This window comes from Amblyraja radiata, chromosome 6 (genome assembly GCF_010909765.2).
Source record: "Amblyraja radiata isolate CabotCenter1 chromosome 6, sAmbRad1.1.pri, whole genome shotgun sequence".
In the NCBI taxonomy this organism is placed as follows: Eukaryota; Metazoa; Chordata; class Chondrichthyes; order Rajiformes; family Rajidae; genus Amblyraja; species Amblyraja radiata.
In genome coordinates, this window is record NC_045961.1 from 51,430,163 (window position 1) to 51,451,426 (window position 21,264).

The 21,264-nt window shown below is 43.9% G+C and overlaps 1 protein-coding gene across 10 annotated transcripts in view; it reads right to left on the reverse strand.

The window, feature by feature from the left end:
* The window catches only part of rnf6 (ring finger protein 6), a 34,985-nt gene that overhangs the window by 10,415 nt on the left and 3,306 nt on the right, over nucleotides 1-21,264 (reverse strand). For 2 of the 10 annotated variants that reach the window (XM_033022791.1, XM_033022795.1), the window contains exons 2-3: nucleotides 6,774-6,824; nucleotides 6,457-6,542 (exon numbers count right to left, since the gene is read on the reverse strand). The exons of 1 other annotated variant lie outside the window; for it this stretch is intronic. In XM_033022791.1, coding sequence (XP_032878682.1) covers nucleotides 6,457-6,498 — 42 coding nt within the window. In that variant the 5' untranslated portion in view covers nucleotides 6,499-6,542; nucleotides 6,774-6,824. 7 more of the 10 variants (XM_033022792.1, XM_033022794.1, XM_033022793.1 and 4 more) reach the window with 4 other exon arrangements.

A 21,264-nucleotide genomic window follows, 5' to 3' on the forward strand; every position in this document is an offset into this window, starting at 1 on the left:
TACCGCCATTTCACTAACCCGACTCTTTCTTTGACCCGACCCGACTTCAGTTATGCGTTCAGTTAAAACGGCACATACCTTGTTCAGGGAGGAACTGCAGATGCTGGTTTAAACCAAAGCCAGATACAAAAGGCTGGAGTAACTCAGCGGATCAGGCAGCATCTCTGGAGATAATAGGTGATATTTCAGGTCGACTTTTTCAATAGCTGCCATAACCCGTTACATCTATCGAAAAAGTCGACCCGAAATATCACCTATTCCTTCTCTCCAGAGATGCTGCCTGATCCGCTGAGTTACTGAGCGATTTCACCCTCCTCCCTCCTTTATTATAAAAAAAGAACACTTTCATTTCCCCGGACGGGTGGAGGGGGGGACCCGAATGCTGCAAAAGAAAAAAAATTTGTGTTCATCAACAGCCATCTTAGCATGACATGAAGTGTAAGTAGACAACAAGCTGCCTGACCGTGTCTTAGCTCGCTGTAAACATTTTTTGTTGCCTGTTTTTAAAAATAATTTCTCACTCTCTGCCACCTCCCTAACTCTGGAAACTTGCAAACCCAGCAGAGGTTGAGTTTCACTCCTGTTTACGCGGTATTTTCTCTTGTTTAAAAAAAACCCATCCCACTGGTTTGCAACAATAATTTTTTCTTGAAGTGTGGGTGTAAATATCACGCTGAATATATCTGCCCCCCAACCAAACGTAATATTTTTTTGTGTGTGTTTTAAAACATTGCGGGACCAGGGTTTGTTTTTCGGAAGAAGGTAGACACAAAATGCTGGAGTATGAAGGGTTCCGTCACCTATCCATGTTCTCCAGGGATGCTACCTTAACCGCTGAGTTACCTTGTGTAGTCATTTATATAAAGCAGTTGGATAATGAGAGGCAGTAAAATTAACAGCATTGACAAAAAAAATTAGATATCAAGCAAATAGAAGAAAAACACAATTGTAGATTCAACATACAAAAATGACAAATAAAGGATTCAATTCAATTCAATTCAATCAGTTAAGATGCAGATTTGGTGTTCCGGCTGTCTAACCCTCAGGGACACTGAACACTATGGGTGCCATCCAGTGGAGAGAGCATGTTGCTGCATGTACATTCAAAAACTATTATTCAGTAGACTGTACAAAAACACATTTTGCTCTAGTTTGTAACATGGTGCAGCTTAAAATTAATTACAGCACTGCTGGGAATTTATAAACTTATTCATGTAACCATCCGTCTAATGTCATAGATGCTGCCTTAATATATAGGACAGTAAACATACAAAAAAAAACAGGTTCCTCAAAAATCCAACAAATAGGAGGAGAATTAAAGGCATTTAGCCCCTCGTGCTAGTTCTGCTATTCAATTTGCACACAGCCTAAAAACATAATATTTAGTTTCAGATTTCTTTTCAATTCAAATGTCTGGTTTAGTTTAGTTTAGAGATACAGCGTGGGAACAGGCCCTTCGGCCACCGACCATCTGTTCAATGTTATCCCACTTTATCATCCTCTCCCTACACTAGTGACAATTTACAGGGTCAATTAACTTTCAAAACTGCACGTTTTGGGGATGTGGGAGGAAACTGGAGCACCCGGAGGAAACCCTCGCGATCACAGGGAGAACGTGCAAGCACCACACAGACAGTACCCAAGATGAGAATTGAACACGGGTCTCTGGCATTGTAAAGCAGTTACCAGATATGTCACAGTGCCTCTCTTATTGGAGATAGTTATTGTCTGGTAGAATGTGGAATGGAATGGAATGAAGTGGAATTACCTGTCTGAATGTCGTATTGGTCTTGCTGCATACAGGATTGAACAATTTAATCTGCTTAGCATTTGCAAATGGAATGGAACACCCTCTACCCAACAGCACTGAGGGAATACCTTCACCAGATCTTCACTGGTTCACCACTAAACACCTCAAAGGCAGACAAAATTGCTGGAGAAACTCAGTGGGTGAGGCAGCATCTATGGAGTGAAAGAATAGGCGATGTTACGGGTCGAGACCGTCCTTCAGACTGATGTGGGGATGGGGGGGGGGCGGGAAGAGGTGGAGATAGTGGGCTGTGGGAGAGCTGGGAAGGGGAGGGGAGGGAGGGAGAAAGCAAGGACTACCTGAAATTGGAGAAGTCAATGTTCATACCGCTGGGGTGTAAACTACCAAAGCAAAATATGAGGTGCTGCTCCTCCAATTTGCGGTGGGACTCACTCTGGCCATGGAAGAGGCCCAGGGCAGAAAGGTCGGATTTGGAATGGGAGGGGGAATTGAAGTGCTGAGCCACCGGGTGATTAGGTTGGTTAATGTGAACTGAGCGGAGGTGTTGGGCGAAGCTGGTGTAAAGACAAGACCGCTCATTTACTACTTTAAGTAAAGTTTCATTCACTTCCAAATTTAGTTCCACGCTGCAAAATCATTCAATATTTTAATTCTAGGATGAGGTGTTCCAAACCAGGGCATTGGGGATGTCATTATTTTTTAGGGAACAGGGGTTCCCCTCTTCTATTATAGATGAGGCTCTCACCAGGGCCTCCTCTATATCCCGTAGCTCAGCTCTCACTCCCCATCCCCCCCCACTCGTAACAAGGACAGAGTCCCTCTTGTCCTCATCTTCCACCCTACCAGCCGTCGCATACAACATATAATCCTCTGACATTTTCACCACCTCCAACGGGATCCCACCACTGGCCACATCTTCCCATCTCCTCCCCTTTCTGCTTTCCGCAGAGACCGTTCCCTCCATAACTCCCTGGTCAATTTGTCCCTTCCCATCCAAAACCACCCCCTCCCCTGGTACTTTCCCTTGCAACTGCAGGAAATGCTACATTTGTCGCTCTACCTCTTCCCTCGACTCCATCCAAGGACCCAAGCAGTCTTTCTAGGTGAGGCAGAGGTTCACCTGCACCTCCGCCAACCTCATCTACTGCATCCGGTGTTCCAGGTGTCAACTTCTCTTCATCGGTGAGACCAAGCACAGGTTTGGCGATCGCTTCGCCCAACACCTCCGCTCAGTTCGCAATAACCAACCTGATCTCCCGGTTGGTTAACTTTTGCACTTCAACTCCCCCTCCCATTCCGAATCTCTCCTTTCTGTCCTGGGCCTCCTCCATTGGCAGAGTGAGGTCCAGTGCAAATTGGAGGAACAGCACCTCATATTTCGCTTGGGTAGTTTATACCCCAGCGGTATGATCATTGACTTCTCCAATTTCAGGTAGTCCTTGCTTTCTCCCTCCTTTCTCTCCCCAGCTCTCCCACAAGCCTACTGTCTCCGCCTCTTCCTTTCTTTTTCCCCGACATCAGTCTGAAGAAGGGTCTCGACCTGAAACGTCGCCTATTCCTTCTCTCCATAGATGCTTCCTCACCTGCTGAGTTTCTCCAGCATTTTTGTCTACATACCCTGATATTTATTTATAGGCCTTTTGTACAATAAATAAAATGCACTAGAGCAGGTTTATATATAATAGCTCAGGCTTAGGATGGCCTTAATACACCTAAATGTGTGCAATAGTTTTTGATGTATGCAATGTACTTGATGAGAATTCTGAGTGTCTGTCTCACCATATCCAAAACACTTTACAATAAAACAGTTGCTATGATCTTTGCATTTAGCCAATTCTGCACACCAAAGGAAGAGGAATTAATTTCTTATCATTACAACATTCTGATAGCATGTGCTTAGTGAATGAAGCCATATGTGGGCCATTCTTTGGAAAGTGAACCAAAATGTCACACCAGATGGCATCACATAAAGTGATACATTAAAGAATTTGTGGATTAGATTAATCTTATCCATTGCTATTTTCCTACCTACAGAACTATAATGCATGTCTGCTAAAGATACGAACATTCTAGTTTTTTTTAATTCAGTTTGTAAGATAAAACTGAGATTAAAAAATGCTACCTTGTGAGGTTACACACGTGAAAACAGTCATATTTGACCTGACCCTAAACAAACATTGTCAGCATAACATAAATTCACTTGATAAACTTTGAAAAAAATATGAATCATATATACAGTACAAAACAATATACCTGTAATGCTTTCAGAATTAGAAGAGATGTATTCCATAATTTTTCACATTTTTGGTCACACACATGACTAAGAATGGGCCATGTAATACAATTTCACTCAAAAGTGACACTAGATCTGGCAAAGATATTTATGCTCAGATGCAATTCATATTGGACTTTGGTAATATTAATGACTTTTTGACACATATTGTCATTCCAATCCGACATAGGTGAAGCCGCACAAATTAATTTTTGTTCCGAACCAAATGCAGCAGAAACGGGTAAATCAATTCTGCTTTTTCTCCAGAAATCCTAGCGGCAAAATGTCAATGCTCACCTGGACAAATCAGTGCAAAATCATTTTTAACTGTCACCCTAATCATGCAAGTTTTGGTGTTTATTGTCAGAACAGTGACTATTCACCGCTGTGCCAGTGAACTACTGTTTCATTGTAATTCAATACATAAAACATGTGTGACTAATTGGGAATAGAGATGCATTTCTAATTGGTAAATAAGAAGCAATTAATAGCATGGGTATCATTTCATGAGTTCATAGGGAAAGAGCTAGATGAAAGGCAGCATGTTGCATGAACTTTATAATCTCAATCATGTTATAAAATCGTTGCAAGTGTGCTGTACTGAAATAAATCGCCTTATTCACGTATAATTAAGTTAACAATTTCCATACGTAACATTTCTCTATTTAATATGCGATCCATAGAATTTTAATTTTGAAGAAGTCAACTAAACACCAACAAAAATACATTGTCTTTATTTTTGAAGGGAATACAGCATTTTTTAAATGCTCATGATATGAGTTGTGACACAAATAGGCAACAAAATGGTGGTATTATGTACGGGAATTTGAAACTTGTTAGTACAGGTACTTCCAAAAGTTAATCAATTCTGCTATAAAAAAAACGCACGTTTTCACTCGCAAAATTTGGCAGAAACCAGCATTCACTACAGTTTATATCTGCTTAATCACCGTTCCCTGAATTTCCTGGCTGTTCGTGAATGCTTGCCATGTACGAATTGACTACCATGTGTGAACCCTTTAGTACAAATAACCATCTTGTGAAGTACAGTCAGAGTCATATAGCACAGTAACACAACCTTCAGCCTAACTCGTCCACGGCGACCAAGATGCCCCAACTAAGCTAGTCCCATTTGCCCACTTTTGGCACATGTTCCTCTAAACCTTTCCTATCATGTACCCGTCTAAGTGTCTTTAAAATGCTGTTATTGTACCTGCCTCAACCACCTCCCGTGGCAGCTTATTCCATATACCCAACACCCTCTGAGTGAGAAAGTTACCCCTTAGGTTCCTATTAAACCTTGCCCCTCTCACCTCAAACATGTTATTGATTCCCCTACCTTAGGTGCATTCACACCATCTATTCCCCCCATGATTTTATTCACCTCAGCCTCATGTGCTCGAAGGAATAAAGTCCCAGCCTGCCCAACCTCTCCCTGTAACTCAGCCCTTCAAGTCCTGACAACATTCTTGTAAATCTTCTCCACACTCCTTCCAGCATAATGACACCCTTCCTACAACAGGGTGACCAAAACCGAGCACAGTATTCGAAATGCAACCTCAAAACGTCTTGTACAACTGTAACATAATGTCCTGATTTCTATACTCAACACCTGACCGATGAAGACCAATGTACTAAAAACCTTTTTGACCACCCTATCTACATGTGACACAAGATATCATAAGTGAAAGGAGCAGAATTAGGCCATTCGGCCCATCAAGTCTACTCCACCATTCAATCATGGCTAATCTATCTCTCCCTCCTAACCCCATTCTTCTGCGTTCTCCCCATAACTCCCGACACCTGTACTAATCAAGAATCTATCTATCTCTGCCCAAAAAATATCAATTGACTTGGTCTCCACAGCCTTCTATAGCAGATAGGATGATAGATAGGAATTAGGGATTTATCTGTTATTATTTCGGACATGATACAGCACTCTTTCCCACTACTTTCCTCTTCTGAAAAGAATGCTTGCTCTGAGAGGCAATAACAGTCCAACTATTAATTTCTTCCTTTCAAATAACAACTTTGCACTTTGTTCCTCTCCAATCTCCCAACTACAGTCCTACATACTCTTCCCTTCATTCTATATTTCAGTAATGTTGAAATCAAGGCCTGTTCAACTTTGACATCCTTTTTAGACTGTCAGAACGGTTGAATCACATGATTTGCTGCCTCAAGCTCCAAAATGTTATGATTGGCATTGACTTCTCACTTTTTGTTTATGATTTACCTTAAAAGTTTTAAACTTAGGTGGTTTTGAATCCTGTTGATATATAAAAAAGCAACCAGCAGCTTTCAACAAACCAACCATCGCCTGTGGTGATTTCACCTACTGAAGACATGTTTCCCTTACTACTGGGTAGGCAGACTTCCTATTTGAACTTTTGGTGCTAGAGTTGATCATCACCTGCAAGGAGACTTCAACATCGGTGTTAGAAGTGTCCTCCATACTTTCGGACACGGTGTTACGCTTACGTGGACCCAGAGATGAATCTGTGAAAACAAAAATGTTAATTTTAATATGGGTTTGCAAACTGCAAATAAATTTAAATTACTGCAGTAAATTATTGTAGATGAGGAAAGATCACTTACATTAGACATCGGCATATTGTTGGATTTGCAATAGTTTTGACCTACACTTGCATGCTTGTTATGATGGACAATGAGCTTTACAGTAATATGTATTATATTTGGAAAATGCATAGAAATTATTCTATGACTTACCAGATATATCAGCAGTCGCAGAAGAGTAGATGGTTGTCTTTACACCTCGGTCTGTAGAGATGAATTATGATATCCCACAAAAGATTTTATAGTTTGCCAGCTGGTACTACTTTCTGCTGATTTTTGAGATTAATATTATTTATTAAAATCAAAATCTGATGGATATTCAGAAGCTTAAATGTTCACTTACCAAATGATGCTAAACAGTACCTCATATCTCAGGAAAAAAATTTGATCTGTGGTTCTTTATGTTTCAAAGAATGGCTGGTTTTCCATTGTCCATAATTATATTAAAATAGTCACTTTTACATCAACTGGAATCCTGGGTGATTTGTGAAATTCCTTTTATTGACAATACTGTACCCAGTTGTGTTACTGGCAGTATATCTCTCTCTGTTCTTCACAATTTGTCCGTAGCTTTTACATGCATGTTGACACTATACTTTCACTGATGCTTCCAAGATATTAGTCAGATAAATTAGACATATTTTGCTTAGTTCTATGCTAATCTCTCAGACAAATACATTTATTGCAGTACTTAGTTCCCACTCTTGCACAATTACCTCTGGTGTCCCATGACCCATGCGGTTTATGTGAGGTAGACTGATCCAGATTTAGACTTTAGAGATACAGTGCGCAAACAGGCCCTTCAGCACAGTGAGTCTGCGCCGACCAGCGATCACCCCGTACACTAGCACTAACCTACACACTTAGAACAATTTACAATAAGCAAGTTTGGTATTACAACTGTGCACGCCCAGGTCATGGGTCATTCGGAATAAACATGTTCGCCAGCTGCGCTACTGTGTGTGTACGGACCTGCGTTTCATACATATTTTCCAGTTTTGCTTCTTCGAGGTAAGAAAATACTGCTTTCAAAACTATTAACGGTGTATTTATGGTTCATTTGTACAAAACTACGATGATTTTGGTGGTTTTATTGCTTTGTGCTTTGGTGAATGAGTGAGATCGTGACAATGAAAAACATATAAATGACTTTGTTATTTGGTGCAGGTTTTTAAGTTGTTTCTCCCCAATAGGTAGGAAAGCAGCTAGTAAAGACTTCAAAAGTAATCCCAAAAGTAGTGGCACTTAAGATAAGGGAATGCTTGCAATTCCATGCGGTGCTGTTGCCATTTTCCCCATGTAATCTAGCCTGTTGCCATTTTCCCATGTAATCTGACCAAGTTTATGCTTTTGCAGAATGCCTTAATATTCTCTTCGTCAGTGTTTTTTTCTGTTCAGTAGCAGCCTTTAGATTTGTGGTATTGTATTAGGTGTAGTTGATTGCTTCCAGAACTTCACTATGGTGTAGAACCTGTATTTTTGATAGCCTGAGAAATTGGGAAAACAAATGGTAAGCTAAAATCACCATTAGACCAAAGGTAAGTGCAATTATTTTAAAGAAAAGCTTAGTTTATGCCTATCATCCTCAAACATGTTATTATCATGGAAACTGAGGCTATTGTAACCTTTCCTTCGAGAGGTGAGGTTGGGCATACTGCATAACCCATTTCTAAACTGGCCCTTATCCAAGTCAAATATTTATCTTCTCAGCGGAGATCACTGCAGACATTGGTTAGGGACTTAAATGAAGCTGGTGGACTGGCAGCAGGATATTCCACCTTTTGCTTTCTTTCTTGGTGTTGTTTTTCCCAAAGTTAAAACTATTGCTTTCAGCTGCTGTGGATTGCTGCCTCAGATTAAATATATTTTACACATATTATGAATAAAGATAAGAAAACATTTCAAACACAAGTAATATTTTCTTATTCCAGTAGCAAACACATTAAGGATTAATTGAAAATAATAAAATCTTTAATTTTTTGAATATCTCATAATTGCAGATTAATGAACTGAACTAGAACTGGGACTGTGTAAGTAGTGTGTGAACATCAGAACAAGAAAGGAAGCTATTGAGTTGACAGAATTCTAGATTAATTCCTTGGTAGAATAGTGAACAATTTATACACAGTTTATACAGCGCTGCGTTCGTTTTTTTTAATACCGAATGACCTTTGACAAATCCCATGATTCCTTGCATTTATCGAGATACCGAACTCTCTTATTTTTACCAATGCCAATTAACCTACAAACCTGTACGCCGTTGGAGTGTTGGTGGAAACCAGAGCACCTGGAGAAATCATAGGTGGTCTCAAGAACTTACAAACTCCACAGACAGCACCCATAGTCAAGATTGAACCCGGGCTGTAAGGCAGCAGCTCTACTTCTACGCCACTGTGCCGCCAATAATAGGATATTATCCAATTTCCTCTTGAAGGTCCCAATGAAACCTGCCTCCACCACACCTGTAAGAGCGTTTCCCAGAATTCAACCATACAGAGGACAAAAAATTATATTTTCTGTCACTCAATCCACTTCACCTTTACTTTGCATCTGTGACCTCTGATCTTCAACCGCTCCATCAACAGAAATTGTGTATTATATTTGCTCCTCTCACCCTGCTGCTCTTCATAAAACAACTGCCCTAGCTTCTCCAATTTATCATTCTAACTGCAGTCCCTCATTACAAGTCTCACAGATCTTTACGTGAACCTCTCTTAGTGTTCATCCTAACCAGAAACTTTGAATGAACAAGGATTCACTCTCTGTTAAAGTCCAGATTAGTTTAGCTTAGTGATACAGCACAGAAACAGGCCCATTGACCCACCAAGTCGTGCTGAGCAACGATCCCTGTGCACTAGCTCTATCCTACAGACTAGGGACAATTTATAATTAATACCGAAACTAAATGAAACTGCAAACCTGTCGCGACGATTGCAGAAAGAACATACAAAGTCAGTACGGACAGCACCCGTAGTCAGGATTAAACCCAGGTCTCTGGCGCTGGAAGGCAACAACTCTACTGTTGCGCCACCCAGTTCTGAGGCATTCAAAAAGGATGACCCCATACTGTACAAGAAGGCTAAGTAGGACTAAGTAACTTAGAGCTCCCGTGGATTTTGAAAAACAGCAGCAAAGATAAGTAGGACAAAGCAGTGATTGGCTCTAGCCCGAGTGGGAGGAGAGTTAGAAGTGAGTCAGAGGGGGGAAAACAGTTTAAAACTGTGGAATTTGGTTTGTAAATTAGTAAATTGGTAAATTAGGCAATTTATCAGTCAATATAAGCAAGACAGCTCTGAGGGAGCAGCCTTGTGAGGGAAGTGCCTTGTGAATAAAGTGTGAGTCTTTGGCTCGAGTGAGTAAAGTGTGAGTCTTCGGCTCGTGAGTCTTCGACGAGGAGGCTACGCATAAAGCTCGAGAGGACGGAACGCGATGAACGCATGTCGGGGCAGATGAGACAGTGTGAGGCTTGCAGAATGTGGGAGCCCAGGGACACGGATGGAGCCTCTGGCTGCTACAACTGTGGCAAGTGATTCCAGCTTCAGCTCCTAAAGGACCGTGTTGGGGCACTGGAGAAGCAGCTGGATGATCTCGGGGCCAACCGGGAAAACGAGAGTTACCTGGACAGGACCTACAGTGAGGTAGTCACGCCGAGGATACGGGAAGAACCAAGGTGTGTGGCGGCAGACGAGATGCGAGTATGGTCTGTTGCCTCCCTGGTGCCAGTGTTCAGGATGTCACGAGCCGAATTCAGAACATCCTCGAGAGAGAGAAGGTGAACAGCCGGCAGTAGTTGTGCACGTAGGCACAAACGACATCGGGCAGGTGAGGAAGGAGGTTTTCCTTCTACACAGCGGATCTCCAATATAACACCAACAGCTGCTTTTTGCAGAAATTTTCGAATGACACAGCTGTTGTCGGCCTCATTAAAGGGGGCAATGAGGAGGAGTATAGAGACATAATAAGTAACTTTGTGGAGTGGAGTGCACACAATAACCTCCATCTTAACACCACTAAAACCAAGGAGATAGTTGTGGACTTCAGGAGGGGGAGGAGGAGGACTCAACCAACACCAATCACCATTAAGGGCACTGAGGTGGAGGTGGTCGCCAACCACAGGTACCTTGGTGTGCAGCTTGACAGTGAGCTGGACTGGAAGTGTCATATGGAGGCGGTGTACAGGAAGGGACAAAGCCGACTGTATTTTTTAAGGAGGCTGAGGTCATTTAACATCTGCCAACCCCTACTGTGCAGTGTCTACCATTCAGTGGTGGCCAGTGCTCTGTTTTTTGCTGTGGCCTGTTGGGGAGATGGCGCCCGCATAGCGGACAAAAACAGACTGGACAAGCTGATCAGGAAGGCCGGCTCAGTGGTCGGGGCTGAGCAACGAACGGTCCAGCAGGTGGCAGAGGCCAGAACTCTGAACAAACTGGGTTCAATAATGACCAACCCCACTCACCCACTCCATGCCCTGAAGGTGATCAAGAGCAGCATCTTCAGTCAGAGACTGATTGCACCAATGTGCAAAACTGAGAGACATAGGAAGTCTTGTTTACCAGCTGCTATAAGGTTATATAATGCGCATAAATAACTGCACTTTTTTTCATTAATTGTATTGTAACTTGTATTTTAACTCGTTAAGTATGGAAGCTATTTGAGGAAATGTGTGGTGTTATGTCTGTCTTGAAGCTGTCGTGGCACTGTAATTTCCTGTAAAGGATTATTAAAGGTATAATCAATCAATCAATCAACATGACTTCAGAGAGTTGGGAAGAAGACTGAAATGCCGGACTTCTCGGGTGGTTATCTCTGGATTGCTTCCAGTACCTCGTGCTAGTGAGCACAGGAACATGGAGATAGGGGATCTGAATGTGTGGCTGAGGGGCTGGAGCAGGGAGCAAGGATTTAGATTTATAGACCACTGGGATCTCTTCTGGGGTAGGGGTGACCTGTACAAAAGGGACGGGTCACACCTTAACTGGAGGTGGACCGACATTCTGGCAGGCAGGTTTGCTAGGGCTACACATGTGGGTTTAAACTAAATAGTAGGGGGGAGGGATTGACAAATTGGTAGTATAAAGATGGAGTTGAAGGGGAAGTGACTACAGGAAAAATTACAAACAATTCTCGAATTAATGGGAAGGAAAGCTCGAGAATGGACAACAAAGTAAGGTCAGGGCCAATTGCGAGGGGGGAAGTGAATACGGAGGTCAAAGTGCTGTATATGAATGCGCGAAGAAAAAGGAATAAAGTGGACGAGCTTGAGGCTCAGTTAGAAACTGGCAAGTATGATGTTGTGGGAATTACTGAGACATGGCTGCAAGAAGGCCAGGGCTGGGAACTGAATATTCAGGGGTATACCTCCTATCGAAAAGACACAGGTGGGCAGAGGGGGTGGGGTTGCCCTGTTGGTGAGGAATGAAATTCAGTCCCTTGCAAGGGGTGGCATTGAAACAGGGGATGTGGAGTCAGTGAGGAAATATTATACAATAGATTGCTGAAATGATAACTTCTGTGTGAGGAACATGTTACTTTGCAAGAGAAGGACTTGGAGCTGAGGTTTTCCCACAAAGAAATAAAGAACACACACATATAGGAGAACAGATGGCTACATGGAGATGTTGATGTAAATAGGCATAGCTTTGTTTGCTTTGAAGCGGCTATAACTCTGTCAGAAGTTGTATTTGGTTTAGTTTGGTGTTTAGAGTATAGGTTATTGATGGGGTTCTTCTCAGGACATGGGCATCATGGGTCCTTTCTTTATGGCACATCTTTGAGCTCGGGTGTGCAATAAAGGGGATTCATGGTTGTCTATATTGGGTCGTGGGCACCAAGGCTAGATAATAGTCTGTGATCTGGTTTGTGCTGTTTAAATGTATTTATGTTGAGATAAGAGATGGCATAGGTGATGGTTGTGTGACCTTTGTATAAGGGTGGTTTCTTATGTTTATAGAAAACTGAGAAAGTAACTGTTTTGATAATCTTCCATTTGCTGTGTGGAATGCTATTAGTGAGGAGGGCTTACATTCCTTTCGTCCAGAGATAGAAGGGGGAGGTTGTAATTAAAGTAGACCCGAGCTTGGGAAGAAGCAATCAAGTGTGACAATTAGTGGCCTTTGTGTGGTTGGGGATTGTAGAAATAACTTAAGTCTTTACCACTTTGTAAGAATGGGGCAAAACTCATATTTAATCCATAAGCAACTGTATTTTAACTATGAAGTAGGGAAATTATTTGTGAAGTGTATTGTGTTTTAATTAGGATTGTAAGTATTAGACTTTGTTTAAATCTGAAGTATTAGAAATAACTTTATTTTCCAAAAGTGAAAATATATGTTTTGTGTGTATGTATTGTGTGATTGCTGTATGGTGTGTATTTTATATTCTGAGAGGTAGTCTGTGAGAATTAGTTTTATATTTCTGTGGTTTTACTTCATTGAATTAAAATGATTTTGAGCAGAGGTTAAAGAAAACCACAGAGGGGAAAAAGGTTGTACAGGGGCCAGAAAAGGGAAAATCATGTGACTATACGTGTTGTCAATCACTGGAAAGGATTTAGTTGATTGGTTAATGCAAATAAGCTAAATGTATGGTAAACATAATGATTGGTTAATAGTTTGCCATTCCTTTTGTATCATAATTGTCCAATACCTATATAATGTGTTACCTTTGTACCAAAGCAGTTGTTCTTTCGACCTGCCCCAGAGTTTCTAGCTCTGTATTGGAAGGTCTAAAGAATTATCCAGCGCTGTCATAATAAAGAATTGATTTTAGCAGCAATGGTTTGAATCAAGTTTTCTTGAATTGGACTGACAAAATAACTTAGTTTAACATTAGTATGGATAGAACTAAGGAATTGTAAAGGTAAAAAGACCCTAATGGGACTAATCTACAGGGCCCCAAACAGTAACCTGGACATAGGGCGCAAGTTGAATCAGGAGTTAAAATTGGCATGTAGCAAAAGTAATGCTGTGGTTGTTATGGGAGATTACACCATGCAGGTAGACTGGGAAAATCAGGTTGGTACTGGACCCCAAGAAAGGGACTTTGTAGAGTGCCTTCACGATGGATTCGTAGAACAGCTTGTATTGGAGCCTACCAGTTCACTGATATGATCGTTGTCAGCCGGATCAACAACAATGAGATGGAGTATAGGAAAGAGATTGGGAACCTTGTGTCATGGTATCAGGATAAAGGCCTAGACTTAATATCAACGAGCCGAAAGAGTTAGTTATTGACCTAAGGAAGTGTGGGGTAAAACACGCCCACCCTCATTAACATAGCAGTTGTGGAGATCGACAACCTCAAATACCTCCGCCTTCCATATCACCAGCAACCTAACCTGGCCCTGAAAAGCTAATATGGCGACCGAGACAATGTATCATTTGCTTTCAAACATCGGAGAAGATTAGGCCTTTTCACGAGGATGCTCTCAAACTTCTACAGATGCACTATCGAAAGCTTTTTGACGGGATGCATCTCAGCCTGGTAAGGCAACCGCACTGCTATTGACCGTCTGAATGCGCAGAGTGGTGAACACAGCCCAGTCCATCACATGCTCATCACTTCCATCCATTCCATCTTCAAGGGTGTTTTATCAGGAAAACTGGAAGTATCAAAGATGCCTACCATCCTGGCCATTCCCTTTTCTCTCTTACTCTCTTGACCTACTGGGAGAGGATACAGGAAATTGAAAGACCAGGCGTCTCAGAATTGATAATAGCTGTTATCAGACTCCTGAACCAATCACCCTTTTCATACTCCTTCCCCAGAGTTGTTGCCAAGTTCTCTTACCTTATTCCGTTATTTCATTATTGCATTTTGTACCACTTCAGATTGCACTACAATCTTTTCACCATTCTGCTACTTACTTTGGTCATTGTATTTATTGTTAAATCCATCATTATAATGTGTAGGAAGGAACTGCAGATGCTGGTTTACACCGAAGATGGACACAAAATGCTGGATTAATTCAGCGGGTCAGGCAGCATTTCGGCTCGAGACTTCTTCAGACCCAATTATAATAGAGTTCACTAAGAACCTCATGCAAACTTCATTTCAATGCACTCTAGTTGTATAAGCCAATAAACTAATCTGAATCTAGCAGCTTCACATCTTTCCTATAATGCGGAAAACAGAACTAAACACCAAATAAGCCTGATAAGTCTGTTACATGGCATCTTCTGTCAGACAATATGCAATTACTTCACTCTTAAGTATGTGCAATTACTTACATCACCATTGAGTTGGGACCAGTATTTTATTAAGGTTTAGCACAACGGTCTTTTATACTCCACTCCCCTCCCCTCTCCCCCCACTTCAAACATTAAACCTGTATGATGGTACCAATGGGTCCTGCTGCCCTTCTCCCTCTTTAAATCACGTTACTCCTGCTACTCCCCACCCATACACCGCTCTCACCAATTTGACAAGCAACCATTCACCTTCTTCTGTTGCCTGTAACTTAACTAAGTTTGTGTTTAAAGTCCTCTTCTGCCAAATGCCTCAACTTTGGTCATAAATCTGTTATGTGGCATCTTCTATCAGGCAATGTGCAATTACTTCACCCTTACAACTCTGTTACCACTTCAAAAATATTTGAATCCAATTGGTTAAACATCATTTTTCATTAATAATATCCATGCTAGTTTGCCTTAATCACAAATAACTATTAATCCTGTCGAGGATCAATATTTCTAAATGTTTTCCCACCATCAAGATTAAACTGACTAGATTAATTCTTACCCCATTTTTGAACAAGGGTGTAATATTTTCCCTCACACCCGCAATCTTCAAAGAGCATCAAAATATTATGGTTGGTACCCTTGCCTCCTGATTTCCTCCCATACTTCATTCAGAACCCTACAATGTATGTAGGACACAAACACTGTTCCTGGTGACAGGATATTTTTATCCTCAGTCAGCCCCACTCCAATCATTTATTGTACTTACTATTTATTTACCTACGTAACACTTACGGATCCAATTTAAGGAAAACCTCAATTTTAAGATTCTCACCACCGTTTTCAAATTCAAATGTGATCTTCTCTACCCAGCAACTCTCCAAGGTCCCAACTCCATCAATTTTAGTCTTTTGATCATCCCCAAATGGAATTGTTCTATAATTGGCAGCCCTACTTTCAGCTGCCAAGGCTCTAAGCTCCAGCATTCTCCCCTGAAAACCCAACTCGGAACATCAAGATACTTGCAATTCCTCTCACTGACCAAGCTTCTCATCATCCTCCTTAATTGTGCCTTTGTTGGCTAACCCCTGTGATTCTGGTTGCTATATTAAGAAGTGCCATTACAACAACTTGCATAATTATTACTTGCTTATAGGTAACAAAGCACAAACTGTAATTAATAGACGCAAGTCATTGGTTGATTAAATTACATTTTTAAACATGCAAAATTGAAATAGCTACAAGTGTAAACCAAAATAATCAACATTGCAAATATTATAAATATGTCTCATTCCTCTATCTAGTATTAAAACCTGATCATACTTATAATTGGAGCAAATACTATAGCAACTCTCAGCCCAAAAATAAGACTAATATTTAAAGTTACTCTTTTAGCAGGTATACAGTTTTTACTAGGTTGGGAATTTGTAGTAAAATTATGGGTTTAAAAAAAAAAACTGCATTTCTGAAGCATGCCCTCGGTAACATCCGAAAACAGTTATCCAATAAATAAAAATGTATAAATACAATGGACACAAAAATGGTAGGATCAGCCACTGAATGCGTCTATATCAACAGTGCATCACAAAGTAAATTGAATAATGACTGCAATTCTGTCCGTGATTTTCTGTGGCATAATGGGAACAACTCTACTCATCTTCAAATTGTGCAAAGGAGGCCAGTAGAAGGGTCTTTTATTTAATATCTCAATAAGCGAGTTTGGTATTCCGACTGCGCATGCCCAGGTCATAGGTCACTAACTATAAACAGGCTCGGCAACAGTGGTGCTGCATTGTGTGCAGGCTTGCGTTTCATCCGTGGTCAGGGTCGGGCCCGGCTCTCCGCGTGCGGCCGCTGTTGAGTTGCTGCTGGGCTATCCCCGTCCCCTCCCCGGTGACCCGTCCCTGTCCGGGGCGGCCTAGACTTGCATGCAGTTGGCGCTGCAGCCACTGACTCCAGCTCGGCTCTGCCTTTCCTGCCTGGTTGGCCAGCAGCCCTCCACTTCCACCCCCCTCCCCTCAGTCCGACACCGAGATCCTGCTGAAGATGGACAGCCGCCGTCCCTGCTCGAAGACGGGCGACTCAGGGCCCCTGCTGCTGGAGTCGCCCTGGTCGAAGAGAGTGTCTGCGGACAGGCTCCTGCCGCCCATGGAAGGCCGGGCGCCCGCTGGAGCAGCTGGTGTTGTTGATAGTGCTGGTGGCAGCAACAACCTCCTCCTTCTCCCTTGCCCAGCCCCAAGCTCAGAGTTCGGGCCAGCTCCAACTCCAAGTCGGGTCTGAAGGCCGCCCGCAGGTCGGCACAGTTGAGTGCCAGGCCGGAGGAGGCTGAGCCCAGGCTGGTGCTCTGGCGCAGGTGAGGCTGGGGCCCTCACTCCTCCTCGGGGTTGTGGACAGAAGCCGGTAGTGTGCAAGCCGTGGGCGAACTGGCACGTGTCGCCATAGCGGCCCATCAGGGAGCGGGTTCCTCTGGATTTGGAGCGGGGTTCGACTGGAGGTGGCACATCTCCGCACTGGCTGTGGGTCTGTGGGTTCTCCGCGCTGGCTGTGGGCCTGGGGCCGCTGGTGTTGTTGGTCCGGGCTGTCGGTTGGCCCAGCGGGAGAGGAGGAGGTGAGCTGGGGTTGCCGCTTCTCCGCGCAAGGCCTGGGGGCCGGTGTCCCATTGGTCCGGACGTCTCCGGCCACCCCCTGGGCAGGGATGGGACACTCGACTGGGGGACACGGGGATGGTCCAGTGGCGGTTCAGCAGCGCTTGCGGTGCCGGGGACACGGGTTCGATCCTGTCTGCGGATGAGGCACAGAGCCGGTCCAGTCTCCCTTCATAATGATTGGGACACAGCAATGTCATGTAAATTAAAGTAGTCATGTTTAGTATTTTGTTGCATAACCTTTGATTGCAATGACTGCTTGAAGTCTGCGATTCATGGACATTACCAGTTGCTGGGTGTCTTTTTTGGTGATGCTCTGCCAGGCCTGTATTGCAGCCATCTTTAGCTTATGCTTGTTTAGGGGACTAGTCCCCTTCAGTTTCCTCTTCAGCATATAAAAGGAATGCTCAATTGGGTACCGATCGGGTGATTGACTTGGCCACTCAAGAATTGACCATTGGTTAGCTTTGAAAAACTCCTTTGTTGCTTTGTTGCTTTTAGGAGTCTGAAGAAGGGTTTCGGCCCGAAACGTTGCCTATTTCATTCGCTCCATAGATGCTGCCGCACCCGCTGAGTTTCTCCAGCAATTTTGTCTACCTTCGATTTTCCAGCATCTGCAGTTCCTTCTTGAACAATTGCTTTAGCAGTATGTTTGGGATCATTGTCTTGCTGTAGAATGAACTGCCGGCCAATGAGTTTTGAGGCATTTGTTTGAACTTGAGCAGATAGGATGTGTCTATACGCTTCAGAATTAATTATGCTAGGTATCACTATGTATAAACACTGCTGTCGTTTCTACACGGTGAAACCAAAATGTATCAAAATGGCCTTTATTAAAATATGACAATGTGCACTTTAACCACATGTGATTTTTTTTTTCTATTACAAATCTCAAATTGTGGAGTACAGAGGCAAATGAATAAATGATGGGTCTTTGTCATTAGCATTATGAGGACAGTCAGAAAAGCAATTTCTTCTATGCCATCCATAAAAAATTAGGCCTGAAGATGCTCTCAAATACAGGGCAATGTGTTACGTGAGAAATATACAAAGATCCCAAAGAATGCATCCTCTCAAAACAAATTAACAAAATAAAGCCAGACATTGAATGTAAGATAATCCTACTGAATGATCACAGCAGTATTTCCAGGCCATTCCCAGCAAGATCAGTGATCTACATTTATTTTGAAAATATGAAAAATTACTAATTCGCAATTGCAACTCAGATTTACCTGCCAAGAGACATTGTTGTACAACCACTGGTAGGTGAGCAAAAATTACAGCATAACTAGGATTCACAAGCACGGACACACAGAGACTGCAGATGCTGGATTCTTGAGCAAAAAACTGTGGTGGAGGAGCTCAGTGGATCAGGCAGCATCTGTGGAGGGAATGGACAGACGATGTTTCAGGTTGGGACCTTTCTTAAGTCTGAAGGGAGGGATGGCAAGGGAGAGAAAAGAGAACAGCATCTCATATTCCACTTGGGCATCTTATAAGCCAAAGGTATGAACATTGAATTATCCAGTTTCATGTAATCCCCTCTATCTCAACACCCTAGCCCATCATCCCTCCCCCCAACATGAACATTTCTCCCACCACCTTGTTCATTTTCCCTCCTCCATATCATTCACCCCTCGCATCTTCAAGTCCCCAATTTCCCTAGTATCCCCCTTCCTTCCCCTCTCCCATTCAACCCACAACCACCCGCCCGCCCTCCTCTAGCTTTCCTTATCTGACACTCCTTTGTCTCCCTTTCGTCGCTAGCCTTCATCACCATCTCCACCCACCTGCCAATCACTCCCCCTCACCCCTATGACCTATCACCTGCCAGGCTTTGTCCCCTCCGGCCTCTCTTTCCCAGCTTTCTCCCCCTTACTCCATCAATCTGAAGAACGGTCTTGACCCGCAGGTACACAAAAATGCTGGAGAAACTCAGCGGGTGCAGCAGCATCTATGGAGCGAAGGAAATAGGCGACGTTTCGGGCCGAAACCCTTCTTCAGACTGATGGGGGGTGGGGGGGAGAAAGAAGGAAAAAGGGAGTAGGAGGAGCCCGAGGGCGGGGGAATGGGGGGAGACAGCTCGAGGGTTAAGGAAGGGGAGGAGACAGCAAGGGCTAGCAAAACTGGGAGAATTCAACGTTCATGCCATCCGGACGCAAGCAACCTAGGCGGAATATGAGGTGCTGTTCCTCCAATTTCCGGTGTTGCTCACTCTGGCAATGGAGGAGACCCAGGACAGAGAGGTCGGATTGGGAATGGGAGGGGGAGTTGAAGTGCTGAGCCACCGGGAGTTCAGGTAGGTTATTGCGGACTGAGCGGAGGTGTTCGGCGAAACGATCGCCCAACCTCCGCTTGTTCTCCCCGATGTAAATCAGCTGACATCTAGAGCAGCGGATGCAGTAGATGAGGTTGGAGGAGATACAGGTGAACCTTTGTCGCACCTGGAACAACTGCTTGGGTCCTTGAATGGAGTCGAGGGGGGAGGTGAAGGGACAGGTGTTGCATTTCTTGCGGTTGCAACGGAAAGTGCCCGGGGAGGGGGTGGTACGGGAGGGAAGGGAAGAATTGACAAGGGAGTTGCAGAGGGAGCGGTCTTTGCGGAAAGCAGACATAGGGGGAGATGGGAAGATGTGGCGAGTAGTGGGGTCACGTTGGAGGTGGCGGAAATGGCGGAGGATTATTTGTTATATTTGCCGGCTGGTGGGGTGAAAGGTGAGGACTAGGGGGACTCTGCCCTTGTTGCGAGTGCGAGGATGAGGAGAGAGAGCAGTGTTGCGGGGTATGGATGAGACCCTGGTACGAGCCTCATCTATGGTGGCGGAGGGGAATCCCCGTTCCCTGAAGAACGAGGACATTTCCGATGCCCTGGTGTGGAACGTCTCATCCTGGGAGCAGATGCGGCGTAGGTGGAGGAATTGGGAGTAGGGGATGGAGTCTTTACAGGGGGCAGGGTGGGAAGACGTGTAGTCCAGATAGCCATGTGAGTCAGTTGGTTTGTAGTGTATGTTGGTCAGAAGTCTGTCCCCTGCGATGGAGATGGTGAGGTCAAGGAATGGTAGGGAAGTGTCGGAAATGGTCCAGGTGTATTGGAGTGCTGGATGGAAGTTGGTGGTGAAGTAGATGAAGTCAGTCAGTTGTGTGTGGGTGCAGGAGGTGACCCCAAAGCAGTCGTCAATGTAACGGAGGTAGAGGTCGGGGATGGGGCCCTGGTACGTATTGAATAAGGATTGTTCAACATACCCGACAAAGAGGCAGGCGTAGCTGGGGCCCATGCGTGTGCCCATAGCTACGCCTTGTGTTTGGAGGAAATGGGAGGAGTCAAACGTAAAGTTGCTGAGGGTGAGGACCAACTCCGCTAGGCGGAGGAGGGTGTCAGTGGCTGGGTATAGGTTGCTCCTCTGGTCGAGGAAGAACCGGAGGGCTTTGAGGCCATCCTGGTGGGGGATGGAGGTGTAGAGTGACTGGACATCCATGGTGAAGATGAGGGGGTGAGGGCCTAGAGAGTGGAATGCGCGGAGGCGGCGGAGAGTGTGAGGTGTCTAGAACATAGGTGGGAAGGGATTTGACCAAGGGGGATAGTATGGAGTCAAGGTATGTGGAGATGAGTTCGGTGGGGAATGAACAAGCAGAGACAATGAGTCTGCCGGGAGAGCTGGGTTTGTGGATTTTGGGGAGAAGGTAAAAACGGGCCGTGCGGGGCTGGGGAACGATGAGGTTGGAAGCTTGGTCGGGCAGGGCGTGGGAATTGATGAATTCGGTGATGGTGCTAAATATGGTGGCCTGTTGCTCGTCAGTGGGGTCATGGTCCAAGGGTAAGTA